The 24,360-nt window shown below is 40.8% G+C and overlaps 1 protein-coding gene across 1 annotated transcript in view; it reads right to left on the bottom strand.

The window, feature by feature from the left end:
- The window catches only part of CCDC88C (coiled-coil domain containing 88C), a 114,074-nt gene that overhangs the window by 84,171 nt on the left and 5,543 nt on the right, over window positions 1–24,360 (bottom strand). The window contains exon 3 of the mRNA XM_014957471.1: window positions 21,849–21,957. Within this exon, the coding sequence (XP_014812957.1) occupies window positions 21,849–21,957 (109 nt within the window). The remainder of the gene's footprint in view (window positions 1–21,848; window positions 21,958–24,360) is intronic.

A 24,360-nucleotide genomic window follows, 5' to 3' on the forward strand; every position in this document is an offset into this window, starting at 1 on the left:
CTCCCAGTATTTACTGTGTCAGTCACCAGTTTTACCATTAGCACTGTGCTGCAGTTATAATAGGGAAAGGGAAAATAAAATAAAAAAAAGGGAAAGGGGAAATAAAAATGGGAAAGGGGAAATAAAAAAAAAGGGACAGGGGAAAAAAAAAAGAACATGCAAACTAGCAGCAGTAAAAACTAATAGCGAGTAAACTGGGAGAGGGCAGGGAGAAGAAATGGGGGCTATGCCCTCAAAATAGCCTCTGGACCTCTCATCATGCCCTTTCTGTATTTTCTACGCTTATTTGCTTTCAACATCAAACAACCTTTCTCTCTGCAGAGTTACTGTCCCCCTTGGAGGGGGGAACAGTTACCTACAGGGAGGAGATACAGTCATTTACCTATTCACAGAGTTTACTGCCAATAATTTGCAGCTCAGCAAAGCCAGCTCCGGCATAACCCACAGGCAGTGACCAGGTCAGGCTGCCAGGAACAGCCTCCCTGGTTTTCCCAACTTGCTGCCACGGAGGAAGTGAGAGAGGAGCTGCCTCCTTGATCCCACCCCAAGGAGACCTTCCACTGGCATCTGATCCCTTAGAACTGCCAGGCAGGAGCTACCATGACCAAAAAGGAATGCTGCAGCCTGTGCCAGTGTCTCATCACCCTCACAGTAAAGAATTTCTTCCTAATATCTAATGTAAATCTGATCTCTAGAGGTCCCTTCCAACTCTGACAATTCCGTGATTCCGTAATTCTACCCTCTGTCAGTTTAGAACTGCTACCGCTCAACCTATCGCTACACTCCCCGATAAAGAGTCCCTCCCCATCTCTCCTGTACATCCCCTTCAGCTACTGGAAGGGACTATAAGGTTTCCCCAGAGCCTTCTCTTCTCCAGGCTGAACAACCCAAACTCAGCCTGTCCTCACAGCAGAGGTGCTCCAGCCCTGTGATCGTCTCCATACATAGGTTTACATATACACACACATAGAGAGTTACGTGTACCTATAAAGGTTCTGCTACTTCTCCCCACTATTACTCTGAAATTACTATACCTGCTCAAACCTGGGACAATCAAAATCCTTCTGGAAACACCATTAGATTTGCTAAGCATAAGACTGTCCCAAGTTTAAGCGTTCAGAGTCCCACAGCTCAGCAGCGAGAGCATTAGTTTTACCCACACCACACAAGCTGGCTTCTGAAACACACAACATTGAAAAGTCTGCAAAACTGATGAAGAAAAAGTGTGACACTTTGTGTATTTGAAAAAATTTAAGGCCAGTCTTTCAGTGTCACGAAAATTCAGTTATTCAAGTTACTTTGAGTAATTACACACAAAAAAAATGAGTCGCTCCAACACTTCCTTTAAAAAAAAAAAGAGAAAGTGAAAACTCAAATATTTTGAACAAATATGGAAAACCACAACACAAGCTGCTGTGGTACATTAAGATTTTAAATCTGCAATCATTAAATCCTCCCTTATGACAGATTTATCCTCTACACACTTACAAAACCCAGTCATCTTCCACATTCTATTTCACACACGTCCAAGAGGATAAAGATCTCCTCACTGTTGCAACTGCACAGCAGGGGAAATATTACCTATTCAAGAAGAAAGAGAGGTATGGCAAAAAAAAAAAAAAAAAAAAAAAAAAAAAAAAAAAAAAGGAAAAATTCACTTCCAACAATTTCACCTATACACAGAACAGGAAATAGCCAATGTCCCTCTGTCGTAGCTGATAGGCAAAATTTACTTATCCATGGTAATCCAGGCTATGCATTCACACACATATGCACATTTACACATGCAAACACTCTCTCAAGAAGAATTTTCAGTCTTCCCAGTCTTTAACAGTGCTCCTTTAAGTATCTGAAACGACTGATTAACCCTGCTTAATACAATTTGTGTAATCTACTGTGAATCTTGCATGTAACTCATAACTGTTAACATTAATTAACTCAGCAGAGCTTTACCCTTCTTCCTCCTCCACCTCATACCGCAGACCTCAATTTAAGAATTCTCTTTCACAACGGCCCTAGCAGACAGCTTAACCAGAGTTAAGCAGCAACAGCGAGCTTCTGATACAGAAAACCCCGTTAAATAATTGATGTGCATTTTTAAAGAAGACTTTCTCTCCCCATTTTAACCTTTCTTCATCAGTACTCACCGGTAGTCAAGGCACACTTAATGCACACAACACCCTAGGAATATCCATGATATCACAAAAAAAGATGTAAAAGGTGCAGTTGCATCCTATAAGATCCCTTCTTTATGCCATCTGTCACAGAAACAGAGGTAAGCTGTGTCACAATGTTATTATTAACATTCAAGAAAGATTAACTTCTAATAGTCCTGGCTATGCCAGTTTTAAGGCTTCTGACCACTGGATCTTCTATGTCAACAAAATACAATTTCCTCTTAAGCTGCAGTGTTAAGTGTTTTCCTGAAAGGAAATCTCATCTATCATACAAAAGTCTCACCTGTAACTGAAAGAAAAAGTGATTTTCAAAACTTTATATTCACTGAGGAAAAGCTTACAAAACGGTCACAAATGTTTCAAAACCAGCAAGAGCCCCCAAACACAAGGAGCTGCTCCAGCTACAGACAGAAAAAGCACAACTATGCACACTACCAAAAACCTTTTGCATTACCAGTGTCATTTTTCAATTATACTTCTTAATCCTCGGTGTCCTTTAATGGTGATGAAGGTAGCAATTGTTTTTGGGCAATTTCCAAGCTGCCTCAACATGTAGGTCCTATCCCTTACCTACAACAGCAGAGCTCAGGTTTACTATTTAAGCAGCATAATCGAGGGAAATTTAATATGACATATCAAGTGACCAGCGCTCCCTGTCACCCAGATCACAAAACAAGAGCAGTGCCCCCGTGACGGGCTGGCCTCTCAGCCAGCCAAGAGCAGAGGAGGGGAAGGTAAATCCCCAGAAATATGCTCCAGGCAAGAGCGATTCAAGCCTCAGGCTTGTTGCAGAGAGCAGCAACACCGCCTCCAGTCTAGCACATTTGGGGCTGCCCTGCTCTGTAAAAATAAAGATGATTAGAAATTTAAAAGATACGGGTTACACAAAAGTTTGTATTGTTGGGGCAACTCCTGAGCAGCAGATCTAAGCTCAGCAGCGTTCAAAGCGTGTTGAACCCCCTCAGTGGTCTGCAAGATGCCTGACTCCTAGAAGCAGCCTCAGAAGAATTTGTAAGGGGCACTACAGTCAGAGAAAGGCAGCACAAGAAACATTTGATCAGCAGAGAGCATTTACACCCTTCACCTCAGTGAAGCACGAAACCCGGGTGAGGAGATCAAGCCATACAACAGGGAAAGGAGCAATGCTAGTTCTGCTGCAAACCCCAGAGCGTTGACAATGCTAAGTGCTGGAGTAAGGACTCTTTTGTTCTGGTTTACACACAGCTTTTCACATAAGTTATTAAAAATGGCTCTGTATCATTGTTTAAATATACTTTGGTGGAGGCATTGAGTTACTTCAACAAACCTGTTTTTTGCTGAGAGCATCATGAACTGGTTGAGTGATGAATGGCTGATCAGAAACTGGAGCTTTATGGGAATTAGCACAGTCACTCACTGGAAGAAATGCCACAGTAAAACAATTTGTGCTCTTCAAACCTACAGTAATAGCTTGCATTTTGAAGCTGGTCACCTGAACTAATGGTCTGTCTCCCCAGTGCTCAGGAAACATGCAGCTCCCACTGATATTTAAAGGGAGAAACAGATGCTTACTACCAGGAGGAAATATTCAGAGAAAATCTAGCACTTGGGTCGGAACTAGACAATCTTCAAAGTCCCTTCTAAACTCTAACCTTTCTATAATTCTATGAGTTACAATACAGTACCTGAGTGAGAGTCTCGATGCACTGGGACCTCAGTAGCACCTCCAAATCTCAGGATAAACCAATGATTATTATCTTCACAACATTAAGACACATGGTAAATACAGGGTGCTAAAATCAGGCATTTAGGTTTCAATCCAAGCTAAGCAATTTCTACAGACAGTGTAAATACACAGAAGATTTGCTAGATCTCTAAAATTTTCTACTGAACATTAACACATAGTAAAAAAAAAAAAATTTCCCTGAGCTAATCTGCAGTCACTGACGTGGCTGTCTAAGCAACAATACAGAAACAGGCACAACTGAAACTGAAAATAAAAAGAGCATTTGCTGTGTTTCAGCTTAGTAGATACATGATTCCTTGTGAATTTTGACTGAAAGTCATTCTCACGAGGTAGAGGCAGCAGCCCCTTTGAAATTGGCTCAGCACAATGCGGGCAGGAACTAAGCAAACTTCTCCAAACAGCTCTGCCAACACCATTCAGCTCCAAGCTGCAAAACTCCCGCTGCTCCAAACTCGGGGCCTCCTGTGAGCAGACTGCTGATTACACCAGGTTGTATGGCAGGTTTTTGATACAGGCACAGGGCAGAAGAATGAGAATGAAACCTGCCCGCTGGCCGTGTTAAATAAAAGATTTGATACCATGCTGAAAGAAAAAAAAAACAACCACACACTTTGCCATCTATTCATTCCCTTGCCCCCCATAGAGAGAAAATATATCATAGTGCGCTATTGCACTATACACGTACTCCTCTCAGTGTGTACAACTCGTGCAAGTGTTACTGGACATGCTACTATCATGAAAGAGAAATGGGAGACAGCGCAATGCAAACATCCTATCTCCAAAACAGAGGAGATAACACACAGTCACAAAAAAGCCAGAGTGTTAAAATGCAGTGCTGCAGCACTTTAATCAGGCTCTTAACCCCCAGTTACACTTGTACACTGGAGAAGACCTGGAGCAGTCAGGGAAAGGAAATTAAAGCAACTCAAGCCATTTTTCATCCTGATTTTTATGGGGGCAAGGGCAGAGAATTCAAACTTTTTTACAAGTTTCTGTGAAATTCTGACAGGGGATACCCTTGGGTGTCACTCCCATCACAGGAAGGAGGGCAGGAGCAAGCAGGCGCCAGGTCAACATACACTTCGCTCCACACGTGCCCTGGCCTGTGCCCACTGCCAGGTGGCAATCATGGGGAAAAGCAGGGTTGGTGTGGGACACAGGACCTGCAGAAGGCTCTCCTCTGTTCCCAAAAATATTTGCTTTTATTTATTACTTTGAGCAAAGAGGCCTTTGCTGCCTAATGAAGTGCAACCCCCTTGTTATCTCCTTGTAGCATCACAGCTGTGAATCTCCTAATTGCATCTTTGGTATGCAGAAGGTATGAAATCTTCATGAAAAGATGACATGAAAGGCTTCACTGGTTGGTCATAAACATGGACATTAGAGTCTTTCCTCTGGGAATGGCCAGTACAGAAATCAGATGTTCAGAATATATTTCTACCCATATGGTTAAAAGTGATGAATAATGCACTTTGGAAAAGAAGGATGACAAAAATAATACAATACTGCAGCGAAGCAGTCATCCTATTAAACATAACAGGTGGTGACTAAAAATGCATTTTTAATGAACATCTCTTTATGAATGCACACAATGCAAAGTGGTTTCCACTGCTTTGTAACACACCACTCCTCACTCTGGATTAAAAATATCTCGGTTACATAGAGGTAGATGTGTAAGCTCTTTACTTTCTCTTCGGACATCTCATGGAATACATCCATTTTTATTGTTGTTTTTTTTTAAAGATTTAGCAGCCAAACAACATGAAATTTAAATTCTGAACTCTTAATGCTGACAGATTCTTTAATTAACAGTAATTTTTTTTCACTAGGTAAATTTGTAATTAAATGTTAAAACATATGCTTTGATGTGTGTTTTCAATGCATCTGCCTCATCAAATGTGCTGTTCTTCACATATATACAATTAACTGAGGACAGTCCAGCAGTTAATACAGAAGACAGCGTCTGAATTCCAGGGTCCAGACAGACATGAAACACAGATCCACACCAATGCTTCAAAGTGAATTATTGAGTTCCCAAGCTCTTCCCAAACCAGTCTGCATGAAATCGAGTGGCAAAAAATGAGACACCACTCCATAGCAGGAACTGCTCCTATACCATAGGGTATTAAAACATTGTAAGAACCATTTCATCAGGGTTACTGATCCAACTGAGAGAAAGCTAGAGAAATCATTACAGAGAAGAGTTATCTAATATATTTAGAATGCAAGACTCATTTAAATGGACTGTTTCTGCAATGGAAGAAGTCTTAGAAAGAAATCTCAGGCAATTAATGCAGTCAGGAAATGAGACTGCGCTATTTGATCTACAGCATAGTAAAATACATTCAGTGAAACCTGTACCCAGCTCCATCACAGCAAAGAGCTGTATTATCTCAAGGATTGTAGCAACAGTTTACGCAGTTACTCAAGTCTGAATCTTCTTGCATGAAGGTCAGTGTTACAGAACATGAAAATAAATGTATTCCCCCTCTCTCAAGCACAGCTGTCTTGTTAATCTCAAAGATTACATATTCCTCATATATCAGTCACCAGTTTAAAGCCCTGATTCATGCAGAGAGTCTTAGTAGCACACAGCAGGTTATTACTTCAGCAGGTTGCTTATTTCTGTGAAGGATAATACTCCTTGTAATTCTTAACTGCTTTCCCCCTTGAGGGCATACAGCATATGTTTTGGGAACTGGAACAGACTTGCACAGAATATCAAAGGAAAATTAATGGCTTGTCATTAAAAAAGGTGAGAGGTAGTAGTTAAACTCTACCCATTCCTATTTGGTTTCTTAGAAGGCAAATAACTTCTAAAAATGTTATTTTTCTCTGTTTAATAATTGCTTAGATGATATGCTAAAACAAACAAACAAAACCAGGCTTGTCTATGCAAACAGAAATTATTTTAGTCTGCTGTGTATTTAATATTGTATTACATTAGTCAGCCTGGTTGTTCTGTTAAGCAGAAACTTCGATGGCTTCCCAAGTGCCAGGAAACCAGTTCACTCCATTCATAATTTCTCTTTGATGCAGCAGCAGTGTGTGCCAGACAACATGGAACTCCAAAGGGTCCGTATCACAGGGAGTGGATGATGATTAAACAAACTGGGAGAGCTTAAACTGGCACAAAAACCTCCCTCGCTCCCCATCCTCACAATAGTAAGTGCAGCGAGCAGACCTCAATTAAGAGCCAAATCTGCCTTTTTATGAACACACAACTTCCCTGAAGCCCTGAGATCTACATCCCAGAGTATAAAAATCTTTCACATCCTTTCCTTATTTAAGACTAGCAGGAGGAGACGAAAATACCCTTCCAGTAGACTCTTCAGAGTACCCAGAAAAAAAGCACTGCACTGTAATTCCAGCACGGCATTTGAACACTTCTTTGTATATTCAGAGTAGCTAAAAGACATGTCTTACACTAGCCAGTTAGAATCTGACTGGACACATTAAGATACACTAGTGTAACAAGCCTCAGAGTTTCTGTGGGGAGGAGATGTCTTGTTGAAGCAGCTGAGTGTGACTGTAGTTCCCAACTGCAGTACCTGGGGAAAAAAATAGCTTCTGTCACTGTGGATGGCCCAATTAACTGCAGAAATTCAAGCCATTAAGTGCAAGAGGAAAGTTTATTCAATGGACGCTTCCTTTCCTATTGCAAAACAGCAAGACATCAGAACAGATGGCAAACACTTCTCCACAAAGCTGTCTCTTGAGGAAGCATGGGTGTAACCATGTAGAATCATAGAATGATTAGAGTTGGAAGGGACCTTAAAGATCATCGAGTCCCAACCCCCCTGCCATGGGCAGGGACACCTCCCACTAGACCAGATTGCTCAAAGGCCCAGCCAACCTGGCCTTGAACACTTCCAGGAATGGGGCATCCACAGCTTCCCTGGGCAACCTGTTCCAGTGCCTCACCACCCTCAGTGTGAAAAATTTCTTCCTGGGCATCTAATCTAAATCTACCCTCTTTCAGTTTAAAACCGCTACTCCTCATCCTATTGTTCCACTCCTTGATAAAGAGTCCCTCCTCATCTTTCTTGTAGGCCCCTGTTAGGTACTGGAAGGCTGCTATAAGGTCTCCCCAGAGCCTTTTCTTCTCCAGGCTGAACAACCCCAGCTCTCTCAGCCTGTCTGTGGGACTTCCCATTCACAAGGGAACACTTTCAAACTGAGTTTACTATATCTGATGAGGGGGTCGTGGTTCCTGAAGGTGGATTCTTTGTCGCCTTATGTCATAGGCCCTACACAGCATGAACTAACTTGGAAACGCTTCATGCCCACCACAGTCACAGCAGACCCAACTGATGGAGAGAGCCAGCTCTTAGAGGCCGGTACCCATCGGACAGAAGGCTTGCACTACAAGTTTTGGAAGTTTGGGAAGCTGTAAGTTTCAGTTCATATGGATTCATGCTTTAGGTAAGTTAAAATCGCCATCAATATCAACAAATCTACCTGGCAGTAAAGCACAAATTTCAAAGTTGGTGGTGCAATAACATTCATGAACCCAGCAAAGGAGATCACCTCTCAGATTTTCCTCTTCTCCCAAATAAATCTATAAGCAACTAGAGTGCAGGTATTCTGGGGTCAGGGCATTCAGTCTTTTCCTCTGATAACTGTTCCATTTAATTTATTTTCTATTCTTAAGATACTTCATACAATATGCAGAGATGTGCTTTGAGATCACTCTTTTTCTTGCTTTGTAAAACAAGCTCTTCTCTTCTGCTTTTCTCACAAGTGCCCCAAACAAGACATTTCAGGCCAAGTTAAACATTTCACATGGTGGGCTGGGAAGGTAGGAAAGGGGAAGAAGGATTTAAAAATAAATACTAAAATAAAATAAAATCATGGTCCTAGTTCAAAGTGGAATAAGACAACAGTTAAAACTATTGCAGTGAATGAAAAAGTTTAATAATCTATACTATTTATTCATATCTGTTACTTGTTACTGTAGAATCAAACAGGTGTTTGAAATACTATACAACAGTTACATTAAACACCTTGAAAACATCTTACACCTGAACTGACTGGCATGAAATATTTAACAGTATTTATTTTTTTTTGCACTTTCAGATCTCCTTCTTTACACTCAAGTGCACTTCATTATAACTCTCAAGCTAACTTGACAGTACAACAAATCTCCACAGCGAGAAAGGAGTTCCAGGTATCTCCAGACTCATACACATGTCCCTTTCACAATTTGTTGCTACTGTATCAGGCAGGGACCATTCCTTATCATCCCAGGAAAAAAAAACAACCAACCAACCAAAGAAACCACAACAAACAAACAACTAAAAAACACAACCAAACAAAAAACTCCCACAATGGTTGCGAGTACCTCAGCAAAAGAATACTGTGATAGTCAACCCCATCATTGGCACCAGCAGACAGAGAAGATAAACAGGGAAGCAACTGTAAGGTCACAGCATATACCTGCACAGTACATTTACTCTTACTTAAAGGAAAAAAATAAAAAACCCAAAATCCAATGAAACATACAGTTCAAAAAAAGTAGTCTTTTTTGATACAGGGGGTTTGGTAGGTTTCTGTTTGTTTCTTTTGGATTTTTTAGGCTTTGCTTTGGGAAGAAAGCCACAATAATGTAAATACTTGCCAGCTTTTTCTCTGCTTAAGGAGCTGTATCTTTCAGCAGCACCTCTCGACCAGTTACACAAGCACAAAAAACACCCACAGAAAGGTGCAACACTATATACTCAAAAAAAGACTATAATGACTTAAATCTAGGGCTAACCTGATAACCATCTTTGGCACGCTGGCCAGATAGGTGAATAGGAGATTCTAAAGCAGCTATGCAAAGGTGTCACACATACAACCGGTAAGCTATAGCCTCTGGTTTTGTGGTGCTGCAGAGGTACATTAAAAATTGTCATATAAGAGGTTTATTTAAAACACATGTGCTGAATGCATCTGTTTGTCATCTCCTTTGCATATTAAATATGGCTGGGGGAAGCACCAGCGTATGTAAAAGTTTTAAGTTTGGAATTGAAGGCTACCTGTCACAGAAAGCAGAACACGTCAGGAACTTGTTTGTGTTTTAAGCATCATTCTGCAGCATATAGCCAAATGGAAAAAAAAAAAAAAAAATACTCTTCACTGTTAACTTTCTTTACTTACAAGACTTTGAGGAATTAAGATTAATACAGTCTGATGGGAGAGACTTGCATGAGTATCAGTAAGATCAAGGTGGTCTGATTTTGTACTAGTTTGGTTTTAAATGTATTTAAGATTTGTAAAGATAAAACGTATTAAGATTTTCCTTTTTGAATCTCAAGAAGTTAAATCACTGGTTACAAATGTATTTCTACTTGTTTATAAGCAAACTGAAAAGAAACTTCAAATTATGTGTCCCTTATGAAGCGGTGGCAGAGCACAGGCCTGACTGCTTCCTCTGTATGCTGGGAGAGTACAACAGTTCAGACTGTTATAAAAACAATTGCTTTTTACTCTGCCACGTCAACTCTGCTCTCTCATCTGAGTGCATCTCTCTTACTAGCCGGCTGGGCAGAGCGTTCGGAGCCCCCAAAACTAGGTGTCCTGCTAAGCTCAAACTGGGAAAGCAAGCCAGGATGAGTCCTTCTGCAGATACTCTAAAGGTTGCCACAAGCACCGCAAAATCTCCAAGTACTGATAAAGTGTGATAAATACCTTGACATTGGTAAAGGCTGCAATATGTTGTCAAGGAGAAGAGCCAAAACAAACCATTATCTGGCAGACAGCTCTGGTTTCCCCAACATCGAAGGGTATCAAAGCAAAACTGCTCAAAGACCTCACCACGCAAGACTCTGGGCATCTCAAGTTGCACCAAGTCAGTCCAAGAAAGGGCGTGCAACTTAAAATCAGGTCCTATGCCATACAAAGAAAGTGCAATTGCAAGTTAACCAAGATGCTTTAAGAAATGAGAAGCCAAAGCAGTAACAAATTATTTGAAGTTTGAATCCCTCACATGCATAGAATTCAGACCCAGCAATTGATAAAGAGAAAGGGCTACACGAAAGAGGGGGATCAAAATCACCTTTCCAATTCAAATTTTGGCTCAGGCTACAAAGGAAACACATCCCGGAAGGAACGTGGGACAGCTCAACCAAGTTTGAGAATTAAAACAGAGCACTCTGGTTTAGTTTCTTCTGCATGACTGAGAGCTACATGAAGTGCCAAAGCACTGAAACGTAAGCAAGGCTTCTTTCTACTACTGGCAGCTTTTGCCGTCCTCTCCTACAGACTCATCCCTTCTGCGTGTAAAACTGTAAAAATACATCCACGTGCTGTTCAGATAAGCGTTTGCCACAAATCTTGAAAACAAAGCCAAAGCCTTCAGTATGGACACACAGCTTTTTCATATTCAGGAAAACACAGAACACACAGGATGGGGTTTTTTGTTTGGTTGTTGGGTTGTGGGTTTTCTTCTCCTTTTTGCAAGATGAAAATTGAAGTGACCTCTAAGAAATTTACTGTATTAAAAGGCAAGTCCTTGTACTGAAATTGTAGCTCTGCTTTGAAGTAACTAACAGTCTTGAGAATCCAATTCAAACAGGTAACTAGTCAAATTATAAGTTTTGTGAGTTTTTTGGTTTTGTTTTTTTTAAAAAATTGAAGCATGTTTTACTTTTAAGGTAACTGCTTCTCAGGACTAATTCTGTTTCTTTGGAACTTGTATCCTGACAAATGAGCCTTTTAAGGTACACAGTAATTCTGCATTTAATATCAAATAATTTAATATCAAAACTTTAAAAGAAATTCACCTCCTTCCAGTTTCTGACAGTAAATGCTTATGCCTCCCATGGGACTTCAGCCACTTAAGCTTTCCTATAACACAGCTGCTCCAAAATAAACCAGGCATTAACCTCGGTACCACCCTCCCCTTTTCTTCTAACACACTGGTGTGAAATAGGTCTTTCTGCAATACAAATTTGATGCTGCACTCCCTTACAAATACCTTTCCAGTGGATGTATTACAGATGGGATTATCATTAATAGAAAAAAAAGACAACCAAAACAAAAGAACTCTTTAAAGTGCCACAGGGAATTTACCTTTCTTTTGCTTCTCAACCTTTCAGCAAACAACTTCAGACAGTTTTGAAATCAGTTCTTTAGCATCAGGTAAATAAAGGTGACTTTTTCTAGAGGAAGACTACTAACTACTGTAGTTCAAAAGTTTTAAAAATATTAATAACCCACTAAATAATCATTTACACAGAACAGGAAGATATTGAAGTGGAATTCATACAATATTTTTTCCGTTGTGCAAAGATCACAAATTTTTGCTACCATCCCCCAAAGGAGCAGATGTCTATCACTGTTAACTTGATCACCTAACAGACCCTAAAGATGTCATTCTAAGTCTAAAAAAACAAATTAAATAAACATCTAGAGACTTAATAATGCTAATTATGAAAGCGAACAGACAGTGACAGCTCCACAGGGGCCATTTCAGTCTGCTGAGCAGATTTTTATTTAGGCATTTTTACTGGCCATTGAGGACCCAGCAGAATTTAAACATTTAACTCCCCTTCAGCTCCATCTCTTCATCATGATGGGAAACAGGAAAGGCACCAGCTCAAACAGCTTCTACTCAAACACCCCACCTAAATAGCTTTAAAAAAAAGTCTTTCTGCTTCCTTAAAGTACAGTGCACACACACATTAGTACACTGATCTGCTCTTTAGAGTTCACTTTTTAAAAATCCTTCCTTTTAAAAACCAACATATTTGCAGATGGGAGATGTATGCATGCATCGGTGAGGAACAGCATTTCAATTTCTGTGCATTCACGAGCAGGCGCCTTCCCTAATTTGGGCTGGTGTAAAGTCCATACACCACGTAAAGTGAGAAATACACCCTTTCCTGTAGCTTGTCTTTAGCAAAGAAAGCACCACGCTAAAACTCCCTCCTGTCCCTGGGTCCAGAGACCGACTCAAAAGGGTAAATCCTGTCATTTTTCACCAGGGTGGGTGACTGCACAACCTCCTTCCCCATTTCTTGGCCAAAGAGCATCCACCTTTGCCAAAAGTATACTGGAGGTCAACGTAAGCTTGAGCAGACCTTTACAATGCAAACCACGTTTTTGTTTTCAGAAGTAAATACAACTCCCTATTTGGATACAATGCTCTATCCAAGATGTCCCACACAGTTCTGAAACTGATAATCAGTCCTTCAAAATAACAGATAAGCATTGCTTCTAAAGATCATCTCAAACATCCATCTCAGATGAAAACACACTGTGGAAGAACGGCTTACAGGTCTAATAAGTCATTGTAACAAAAGTTAATTACAGAGCTGTTAGAGCAGAAAGCCTCGGCCAGCTGAGTCAGAGGCACCGAGAGACACCTTTGCTCATGTCACACCACAGGGTCAGAGATGTCACTGGAACTGATGGGAACAAGCTTTGACACCAAACATTAATCCAGAGTCAGAGCTGTGTAAGAACAAGACTGTGGACTGAATCAAGTGTGCCACAACACAGCACATGACCACATCCTCCAGCCACACTGGATTAAAAAAAACCCCAACATTTTTACAGACAGAACATGCAAATAAAATCAGAACGTAAATCACTTGCATTTGCTACCTGCCATTAAAAAGCAAGAATTACTTGCTGGTATACTTGCTGGGAACTGGTATACAATGAGGGGGGTTGTTTAGCAATCTTACTTTATACATTTGTGGAATTAATCTTCTTGTCTCTTTAAAGACTTTTTAATGAAAGAGACTAAATGACATGGAATTCAGTACAGAAACACAAGCAATAAAGCAAACTTTAACCTTCATTTATCAAAAATAAATCTCAAAGCTATTTTCAGTTACAAGCAGCATGCAGGCTATTTTCTAACTTACCCAAAATTGGTAGGCTCTACAAAACCTAGTTTCCTCTGCAAAATTTCAGCTGACAAAAATAGGACATGTGCCTGAAATCCAGGCAGCAGGACTGAACGCGGCTGTCTGGTGAGACTGTCTGAACAGTGACTTATGTCTTAAACCCAATATCCAAAAGCATATATGTAGCAGTGGGCTGAATTACCCTGCGGCTTTAGGATTGGTAATCACAGCAAGAGGCTAGGAGATTAACATTAGGCCTTGGCTTTCATTACGAAAAGCCATGCACACTTTCACATTACCCTTTTTTAAGCGTTTTTTAAAGACACAGTGGATGAATTCTGCAATTCAGATATCCCAAGAATTGTTTTCAATTAAGATGTCAGAGGTCAAGTAAATACTGCTGTGTGGGAACCAAACAGTTATGCCATACTGTAAAATTTTTTACAGGTCACTTCCATTTGCCTCCATATTTTAGGACACTGATCCTCTCTTTTCTTGGCTCAGTTTCTTCATTTGTCTGCACAATGAAGTCACACCCCTCTAGCTATTAAGCAAATCAAAGACAGGACTACACGGGCACATACCAACCTATTTTGCCCTTTCCCATATTCTAGCTCCAGGAAATTACAGGCAATGAAGTAGTTTAAAAGCCAGCCTATTCTCTACTGACTGTTTGAGGTCACTGTTTCATTCTGTATTAAAATGCACGTGGAGCCTCAGTGGGGGGTAAAATATGTCTCTTTAAGCTCAGCCCTCCATTAAACTTCCAGACATAATCCAACGTATCAACTGAAATGCATCCTAGAATCTCTGCCGGTCGTCTCAATCAGGTGTCTGACAGCATGCCACTAGCCACCTGAAATGGTAGCCCTCACCAACCTGGGAGCACTTTTCAAACTGACCTCCACAGAAACTTATTTCAAATCTGGGGTAGAAATATTTGTTTTGCCTAGTCCTTCTGGAAAGGAGCAAGACAATTCCCAGTAGAAGCATCAGACAGTCTGGCTGGTAGTGATGAGTCACCTGTCTCTTTCTTACCAAAATACTTAGTAACAGGACCTATACAAAAAGACCATGATGTTTGTGATTATTCCCTCCCACTTGAAGCAAGGCAGTACCATTATTTTCAGGTGAAGGACTAAATCACAGACTAATGTTACCAGTTCAGCATTTCCCACAATGTCTATGCCAAGCTCAGTCCTTCCCTTGCCCTGTACCCACCACTGCAATACCTGAACGTCTTCACAATACCAGTCTTACACACAACCTTCACATCTTATGATCATGCTCCTGCAGAACAGAAAACTTAACTCAGAACATTTTTGTCACTGCAAAGCCAAGGTGGCCTCGTTAGGCTAAATACTATGTAAATACATATAGACAGTCTGTGCCTGCAGCAAGTTTAAACTAAGTAGAGAAGTCAAATTAAGGAGTGGAAATAAATGCAAAGCTAACAAGCTACTCTGGGTCCTAGCCCACAGCCTTACTGAACCACAGAGCACCCCTGCAACAGAACCTTAGTACTAACTTATTTGTCGTACTAATTTATTGTACACTTATGAAAAACAACTAAGATACAGAGAAACAGCAGCTGCTCACTGTTGTTTCTGCCTGCAGCTGCAACTTAAGGCCAGGAGGACCTGTAGGCTACCTTTGGTAGGTGCAACACCACCGTTCCCAAGGCAGGAACAGCTCATGGGACTGTACACGCACAGTCGGCTCAACCACACGGAAGAGAACCTACCCCTTAAGAGTGCATGAGACCAGCCAAGTATTTGAAGTAGAAGAAGCTTATCTGTGGAAGCTTCTGGCATCTTGTTCAGTTAATAATCTTGGAATTTAAAGCTTACAATGAGGAAAGGTCCCCTTAAAGCCAAGCTGCTAAATTAAGATTTAGAGGGAACAGGAACCAAAGGAAAGCAGTCACTCAGGCATATTGTAGTTTAACACCCCAAAAGGACAAGGCTAGCAAAAAAAAAAAAGTTTCATTTTATCATCTAATTCAATAGGTCACTGTGGGTACAAACTCTCTCCCTCAAAACACAGGAATGCTTTTTGACTTCAAGGTGTGCACATTTATGTGCATTTTTAGCATTTTGGTGTTTACTTTGCCAAGGACTTGATTACTAGCCCACTAGAATTAGCCTAGTAGGGAAAAATTTCAGCTCACAGAAGAGGACATTGCTACTTCCAAAACTTTATTTATAGCTTGAGTACAGTTGCCAATTCATAACTTGTGCCCAAATCTGGAGCCCCAAGTCTGAATTCCTCTTTGCAGTCCAGTCAACAGCTCTAAACCCGACTCAAGGCTTCAACTACAGACGCAGAGTTGTTTATTAATCTGGAGGCTACTGGTATCGCAAGCCCTTCCCTGACCCATTGGGAGAACCAGCTATTGTCCTAGCCTAAAGACAATTTTTTCTCTTTTCCCAAGGTTAGAAACATGGCACTGCTGCAGCCCCAGCACCGACCGCTCACAGCAACAGCCAGGCTGACAGGGAGCTAACTCCCTTTAGATGCTTGAGAAAAACCCTGGTTTTCCACAAATACACAGCAGCCAAGTAAAAGGAGAAGGACTCAGGTCTGAAGAAGCATGCCTTAAAACTAAGGCATCCTTGCTCACCATCATCTCTGAGCCCAGCTAAGTGAGTTTGGGGGTGAGGGTAAGATTTGTGGTGATACAGTGTCTCTAAACACTCAGTGAGTGGTTTAATCTTTACCACCCCACACCCTCACTTTAATGTAAGGGTTAAGAGCTTCTTATTGAAGCTGCACGAGCCACAGTCACAACTACTTTCAGAACTCTCTCTCAGTATGATTTTTTTTTTTAAAGAGATATTTCCAACCTATTTAGAAACATGAAGCAATCTGCTAGGTATTTAGTGGCCACAACTGCAGGAAATTCAGGCAGCAAAGATACAGCTGTGACCACATTGCAGTATTTCTTCCAACAGTGTTTCTCATCCACAGACTCCAGATGTGGCCATAATACCCACAAATGGACTAGCCAGGGGATGATCACATTCTTTTTTTCTTCTTCTCTCAGTAAACCTTAAGTTTTCCATGTAAATGGTATGAATTTTTGCTTAAGAGTGCAGTATATACTGTTGGAGTGATTATTGGCATTTATGAAGGTTAGGAAACTAGCAGACATCCAAACAGATCCTTTCATAAATTTAGGTTTTTATAAACTGGTATTGAAGTGATTTTTGGTTCCTTAGAAATACCCTAAGCCCACGGATTGGCAAGTGAGCAGAGGAAGCACAGTGAAGCTCCCCCTGCCAGCCTGCCTTAGGCCTCTTCCAAAACTCCACAGGTCTGAACATGTTCTCCAAACATTGCAGCCATCGGGGCAGCTGCTCTTACCCGGACACTTCAAATATCAGCACCTACAGGATTTAAATATTTTCTACAGCCCAGAAAGGGGATAGGTGAACACCTCTCAGATTTTCTAGCTTTCTTCTTCATAGAATCATTCAGGTTGGAAGAGACTCTTGAGATCGAGTCCAACCATCTACCCTACTCTACAAAATCTTCCCCTACACCATATCCCTCAGTTTTTTCCCCCCTCATTTTTTTGTTCCTTTCTTTTTCTTGTTGTTGAATTTCGGGGAGGGGTTGGTGGGGGCTTTTTGTTGTTGTTTTGTTTGGGGGTTTTTGTTTGTTTGTTTTAAATTGCCAAGAAACTGCCAGAAACAGGGTTTTCCCCCCTCATTTTTTTGTTCCTTTCTTTTTCTTGTTGTTGAATTTCGGGGAGGGGTTGGTGGGGGCTTTTTGTTGTTGTTTTGTTTGGGGGTTTTTGTTTGTTTGTTTTAAATTGCCAAGAAACTGCCAGAAACAGGGATAGTGCCCCACCATTATGAAGACAGTTGCCACAGCTGGGATTAATCACCATTTGGAAAAGAAGCACTAGGCCCTGGGGAATTAAGGCCATAAAATCTCGCTGTCAACAAGGGTCAAGAGTGCTTATTTCAGTGAAGCCAGTCTTGCAATACTCACACCTGAACCACCTTCAAGCCATTTTAATTGAAGCAGTAGATAATCCTTAGTGAAGCTCACAACAGAAAAGCATTTCAAAGTGAAGGCCGAGCTCAGGAATAGCAAGATAATTTCATCTGTGGTGCTCTGGGCTAACCAGTGGTAGTTTAAGGACCAACATTCCCAGCTATGTTATCAACACAAGGCAGCAGACGACAGCTGGAGGGCCATCTGTTCCATATACACTGGTTAGCTGTAGTATGTGGTAAAGCCTTCACCCTTTGAATGGGATGCACGACACCTGTACCAGTGAGAAGCAGATGAGCATCTCTTCTCCAATACACTCAGTTCTCTATTGACCCCTTTAATCAACATCCTCACAGCAGTTAGACAGCAACCTGTAATCCTCTGTACTAAAATATTCCTTTTTGAATTCCAGTTTAAAGACAGCTGAGTGCCTGTATTCGGTCAAAGCAAGAAGAGACACATAAAACTCACACTATGAGCAATGAACACATTCTGCTGTGCTCAGCCCTTTTCCAAGACACTGCACCAATTCCAGAAGTTTTATGACCAGCCGTTTCTCCAGTGAACCAGTGCCGTAAGAGTTATTAAATGCAATTAATGAAGGATTCTCTTGAATGCTCATGAAATCTCACAGAAAAATGAGTCATTTGCCTGGTTTCAAAAGAGGGGCCTCTCAAGCCAGGAACAGATCTGCAAAGGTGCAACTGCTCAGAGTAGGAAATGCAGAGATGTTGCTTCATATCACCAATAAAAAATATTACATACCAAATTAAAAAGAAAAAAAAAAACCACACCAAAGCCTGCTGCAAACAATGTTGCTCCCTGTTTTAAAAGTCTTGACACAACGTTTTTTTCTGGTAGCCATCAGCAATCCAGTTTTATGCAGCTGAAAGTTGTGAGAAGGCAACTCTTCAGGAAGTTGTTAATGAACAAAAGAAGTTAGCAAACTTCTAAATATGAGAGGTTATTTGAACTGGAAAAAGGCTTCTTCGTTGAATTTATTGCTCCCAAGTTATGCCTGCTGAAGCATAGATTGGAAGCCAAATTCCTCCAACAACCAATTGTTCATAGTCATTCCCAGCACAGACCCTCAGCCTAAGAGATCAGGAAAGCCCCAACACTGGAGAACACCTGGATTCACGCCTCTGGATTAGCCCTGCCCTTGTTTTCTGAAGTATTGTTACCTGTATTAATGAGAATTTTGCTTTAACAAGACGACTAGCTACACAGATATATGAGAAATCAGATATGACATACAGATACACTAGACAATTATATGATCTGAAATGTCAACTAGCTTCTGAGTATCAAAGTTAATTTTAGTAGCCACTTATGTCACCTTCCTCAGATACAGTTTACAGTACCATTAATTCATGTCATATTCCTGATTGCTTCTGCCCAGTGCAGAGAGGGGTAAGTATTCTTTCGTACCTACCAATGTCCCTAAAATAAAGCACAAGGTGGCATTTTCCTCATTCTAGGAGGCCTGGTCTACCAAACTCAGTAACTGAGCCATAAACCTGACTTGGGTCCATTAAGTGAAAGGGAATGTAAAATGTCAAGGCCAACACTGTATTTTTAGAGCTTTTGTTTCTCTTAAGGAAGCAGCAAATTTTTGTTCCTATTGTTTGTCAGGAACCTTTCCCTCCCACTTCCAGTCTGCAACCAAATTTGATCATACGTTTTCAGTCAGTAAGACACTACCCTCATTTTGACTGAAGCTAATGAATTAGTACTACCTCATCAAGCAATGCCCACAGCTTAAACCTATTTAGAAAAATTCCTACTATTCAGGAGCCAGTGGGCCTAACAATATTTAATATATTCCAAAGCATCCCTTTGGTTGCATGTTAAAAAAAAACTAGTAAAAACTACTTATATCAGATCCTAAAGCACAAGAGACCCTCCAAATATCTGAGGTATTAGCACAGACGCGACATTATATTTGGCATCAATACACAGAGCTGGGTTACAGCATAGATGGCCTTAACTCCTCCCAGGCTGTGGCGAGTTGAAGGCTGCACACCACCACATGAAAGGGCAGCTCAGATTAGCATCGAGACCTTGGATTTGCCCCGAAGATGTGACTGTGACAAGGATAAATGGGTTTCTTATATAATATTATCATCACAAAAAAAAAATAATAATGTGGTTTCATTTTAAACTTTGTTGTAATCAGACATTTTCAGAACCAACTGCAAAGAATGATCAGCTCTCATGACCGCTTTGTTTATATACAATATACACAGTCTTCAGGCAGCAAGATTCATAGTACTTAATTTTTGGACTACAACAGGAACATCGCCGTTATGCCTGCTACTGCAAGTCTCACCTGTTGTTTCCCACTGAAAACTCTGCATCAACCTACTTTAGCTGTTGCTAGCTTTATTGGATTATGATTACACAGCTCAACAGCTAGGTCAACAAGACACCAAGCAACATATCACATGATTCTGAATCACTTTTCTTTTTTCCTAAATCTGATCTCTCTTCAGGTACTCTTAAAAGAGGACAGATTATCAGCTCTAAGAAAAAAGAACTCAGATGAATAAAAAGCTTTCAGTGTTTCAACACCTGAAGGACCAGACTCTCAGACTGTAAATCTTGTGGGGGTGAGGAGAGAGGAAGACTAGTCTTGACCATATACATTTACACTGCTCAGTGAGTAACAGAGAAACCAAGAAAAACCCCTTCAGCTTCCAGTTATGACCAAATGGAATTTCCCCTGAGAAATCACAAGTCTCAGGACTGACATCACATAACATCAGCATCACCAGTTCTCAACAATCAAGACACAAGTCAGCTGTCTTCAGAAATACATGATACCTTCCTACATCACCTCAAACCGGAGTTATACACTTGATTTTTCTGCAGGCCACTGGAACTTGTGCGGATGAGTCATCCGCCCCATCTGACTTTTTCACAAGTCCCTCTCTCTCTTTTAGACTCCCTGAGCAAGTCCAGAAGCAGAGGGGTAGCAATAACACAGAACAGCAGTAGGCCAGCTCTGGAAGAGAATGGCATCAAAAGGCACTACTGTAGTTAAACATTACATCTCTTCTGTATTTTGAAGACAAAGCCAATACACAGTCTCTTCTACACGTACAGAAAATATGAAGTCCAGGATGAGCACACTGACATCAGCTCCTACAGTTTAGTTGTTTTGTCCATGATATGATTGAGACACATATGCAGAGGAGCACTGTAACAGTCCTCAGTGCTTTCAGCCTGGTTTATACTGTACAGCATTCAAATCTGGCAAAAGATGTGTAAAAGGAAACGGTAGAACAGTTACCCCTCTCACTAAGTCTAAATATACACAACAGTGTATCTTCGCAGAAATTCTATTTAGAGTAACTGAATTCACTCCTATGGCTTTTCAGCAGCAACCAACATGCATCTAAGTCTCCAGAAGTGCTCAGCTGTCACCACCCTGGTTTTAGGGGAGCACTATTACAGCAGAGGAACACTGGCAGTCAGTTCAAGGATGTTGCTTAAGAAGTGTATTTGCAGTCATTCCTGCATTTAAGTCTCTTAGACAAGGAGTTTGGAACAAACAACTGCTTTAACACCTAAGAACAGGCACACAGCATAAGAAGTCTACCTTTAAGACAAGGACAAATTTATTTTTCCTAATTAGTAGTATATCAGTTTGAGGTTTATATTCCAGCACTGAAGACGTTTCTTCATAATGATTTATTTGCTGGCAGCCACTTTAAGAGAAGGTTACTTGTTTTAAACAAGTTTTATACCCAAAAACATTGTTCCAATTTCAGCAAACCCCTCCACATACACAACCCCACCACAAAAAAGCCTTTGTAAAGAGGAGATACATGTATCTATCTCCAAGTGCTATCACAGCCTTCCAGCACAATTTCTCTTTAAAAAAGAAAGAGGGGGGGCAGAGAAGCAGCCTCTGGCCAAAGAGGAGGTAGGCATACTGTTGTTTCATAAGGAAAGCATGGCTGAAAGTACTTTTACACAAACACAATTTCCTCTCCATTTCCTGTAGCAAGCTTCTTTTTGAGCCACCAGCCCCCACAGTAGCTGAAACATTACAGCAATCACCACAGATCAATGAGCAGAGAACAGAGATCTCACCTGATAGTAAGTCTTAATGTTTCTGACTAAGATGGTCAGGTTTTGAACCCGAAGATAGGTGTCATTATTTACATGCTTGTTGACACGTTGGTTGGTTGGTCGAGGGTCTCTATTGGAAGAGGAAAAAGAAAACAAACCATTACTGGTATATTCAGTGCTAAAACTTAGCATCTCAATAATGCACCATTTGGAAAGCCACTCACAATTTTCCCATTAAATGCACTGACATCATTATACAGGACACATATACATTAATTCATGATAGAATAAGCTCATTACTTTTGCACCTATGTATAACTTGCAAATCCTCCTGCGTGCCACAAAGTAACCTACTTCAGGTTAACTCACACAGCCATTGGGGGCACCTTCCCTCCTTATCTATACTTCCCCAAAGCAAAGAGCATATTTAGTTTTTGCACATTAGATCAAAGCAGTCTCTGATAATAAGCGATTTATCTTATTCAAATAAAGGGAAGCCTAGGAAAGACTACCGTGCCTTCCCCTGGCTTTGGAGTTTTATGACAAGAGGAGGGTGTTAACACACGATCAGTGATCACAGTGCAAAATGCAAAACCCAGAGGTATTATACGCTTAAGTGAGGGGAAAAAAGGGGCACCGCACTTTTATTATACCCATATCATCTAACTAGATCTCTCTCGTATACCCACTGTGTCACGAAAAACAGCTCTACTGGGCTTCAAGATATGAACAAAATATAAACATAGGTAAGGCAAGATAAAGGCAAGACAGGAAAAAGAGTTGGTGGAAAGATTTTAAGGAAAGAAGCCTCAAGTTTTTGCTTGATTTTAAAGGAAGCAAATCCAAGTTGTACCCGAAGCAACTGTATTTCTAAAATAAAAAATAAAACACGGGGAAAAAAACCCTGCAAATTATTTAATATTAACGTAAACCTGCAGATTCTCTATGTACACCCTAACATGTTGCAAAAAAAAAGAAACCTGAAAACCTTTATCTGCCAATAGCATAGATCAAAGCTTTGTGTTTCCCCTCTAATAAAGACTCTTATCAGCAAACTCCTACACAATCCAAACACCTGCCTCCCAGAGCTCTGCTTTGGCTGTTAATTAAGCCATTCACAACTCTTCCAGGGCCAAATATTGAACTCAGGTGTTGACAAGGGAAATAAAAGAAGAACTGATCCAATATTTATTTTAAAAATATATCTGCCAAAGTTTACATAAGTATGTCAAAGAGCTTTTTCTTCCTTTCTATTTTTTTTTTAAATGCACAATCATCCCAAAGCACCTCTCTAGTGAAAGCAGTGTACAATTATGACAGAATACTCAGATATTCCAGAGATGAGAGAAAAATGCCTTGGCAGCAGCTAACATCACACATAGCATTTTTATACCAGGGTTCAAATGAACTGAACTACAGGTGACCAAAATTGTCACTGGTGTAAACTAGCAAGACCCTAGACAGCCTTTACAGCAGCAAAGGATTGTGTACACTAATTGGCACTGAAATAAACTATAAAAAAAATAAATAAGAGAACAAAGAGGGACAACTGTAACAAGCTTTCTAAGTAAAATCTGTAACAATCCATATTTCTGTTGCTCAGATACAAGAGTGCAAAAGCCATACCCATACACAGTTTGACAGCATGGGTCTTCAGCAGAATGGCAAGTTGGAGAAGTGTAAATGACACCTGGGCTTGAACTCAGAGAGTATGTTGCCTTCGGTACCCTAAGCAGATGTTGGACCCTTGAAGGATGCTTAGCCTTTTTAGGCAAAGTCACATCAACAAACCAGGAAGCTTAAAAGAGAAGAAACTTACAGTAAAGAGAAGCTGGCCAAACAGAAGGGTCAGCCCACAGTTCTAATTTCCACATGAAAGCTCGTGTAGGCAGCACGCTCCCTATTTCACTCTCTGCAGTGACCCAGGTCTATAGCCAGGAAGAGCAAGCGTTGACTGTGGAGTGGAGCATTACTCCACGCCCCTTCCCAAACCCGCACAAAATGGGGCAAAAAATCCACAAAAGGCACCCACTGACCATAGCAAAGGAGAGGCAATTTCTTCGACAGCTGTAGGCAGTGTAACTGCAGGACTTGGATGAGGTTTTCAAAAGGACGTAAGACAGAACAACTCCTTCCAAGATAAGACTTGCTCATCGTTTGGCACCGTGGAACTAGTCGTCTGTTACAAGAACATAAGCATCGGCAGGATTGGGCCCTCAGAAGCAATTCTGGAGCTTTTATCCTATCATCTTCATTAAGGGTAATTGGTTGCCCCAAGATCCCTTAATGCCATTGACCTTGGAGTCCTCTTAACCTGGAGCCAAGCTGCAGCACAGTGTCACTGGGGCAGTCCTGCCTTCTCTTCCTCCACACAGACAAGGAAGTTAAAAGCTTTTCTGAAAACAGAATGTAGCTTGAAAACAATGACTGACTGGACTTCTGATTGTGTGGTGTAACCAACTTCATCCAGCACCTGAGCTCACTTCAGAGAGGAGCCTTTGCACAAGATGTGAAAGGTCAGCAAATTGTCTTT

The sequence above is a fragment of the Calidris pugnax genome, unplaced genomic scaffold (genome assembly GCF_001431845.1).
Source record: "Calidris pugnax isolate Ruff unplaced genomic scaffold, ASM143184v1 scaffold211, whole genome shotgun sequence".
NCBI lineage: Eukaryota > Metazoa > Chordata > Aves > Charadriiformes > Scolopacidae > Calidris > Calidris pugnax.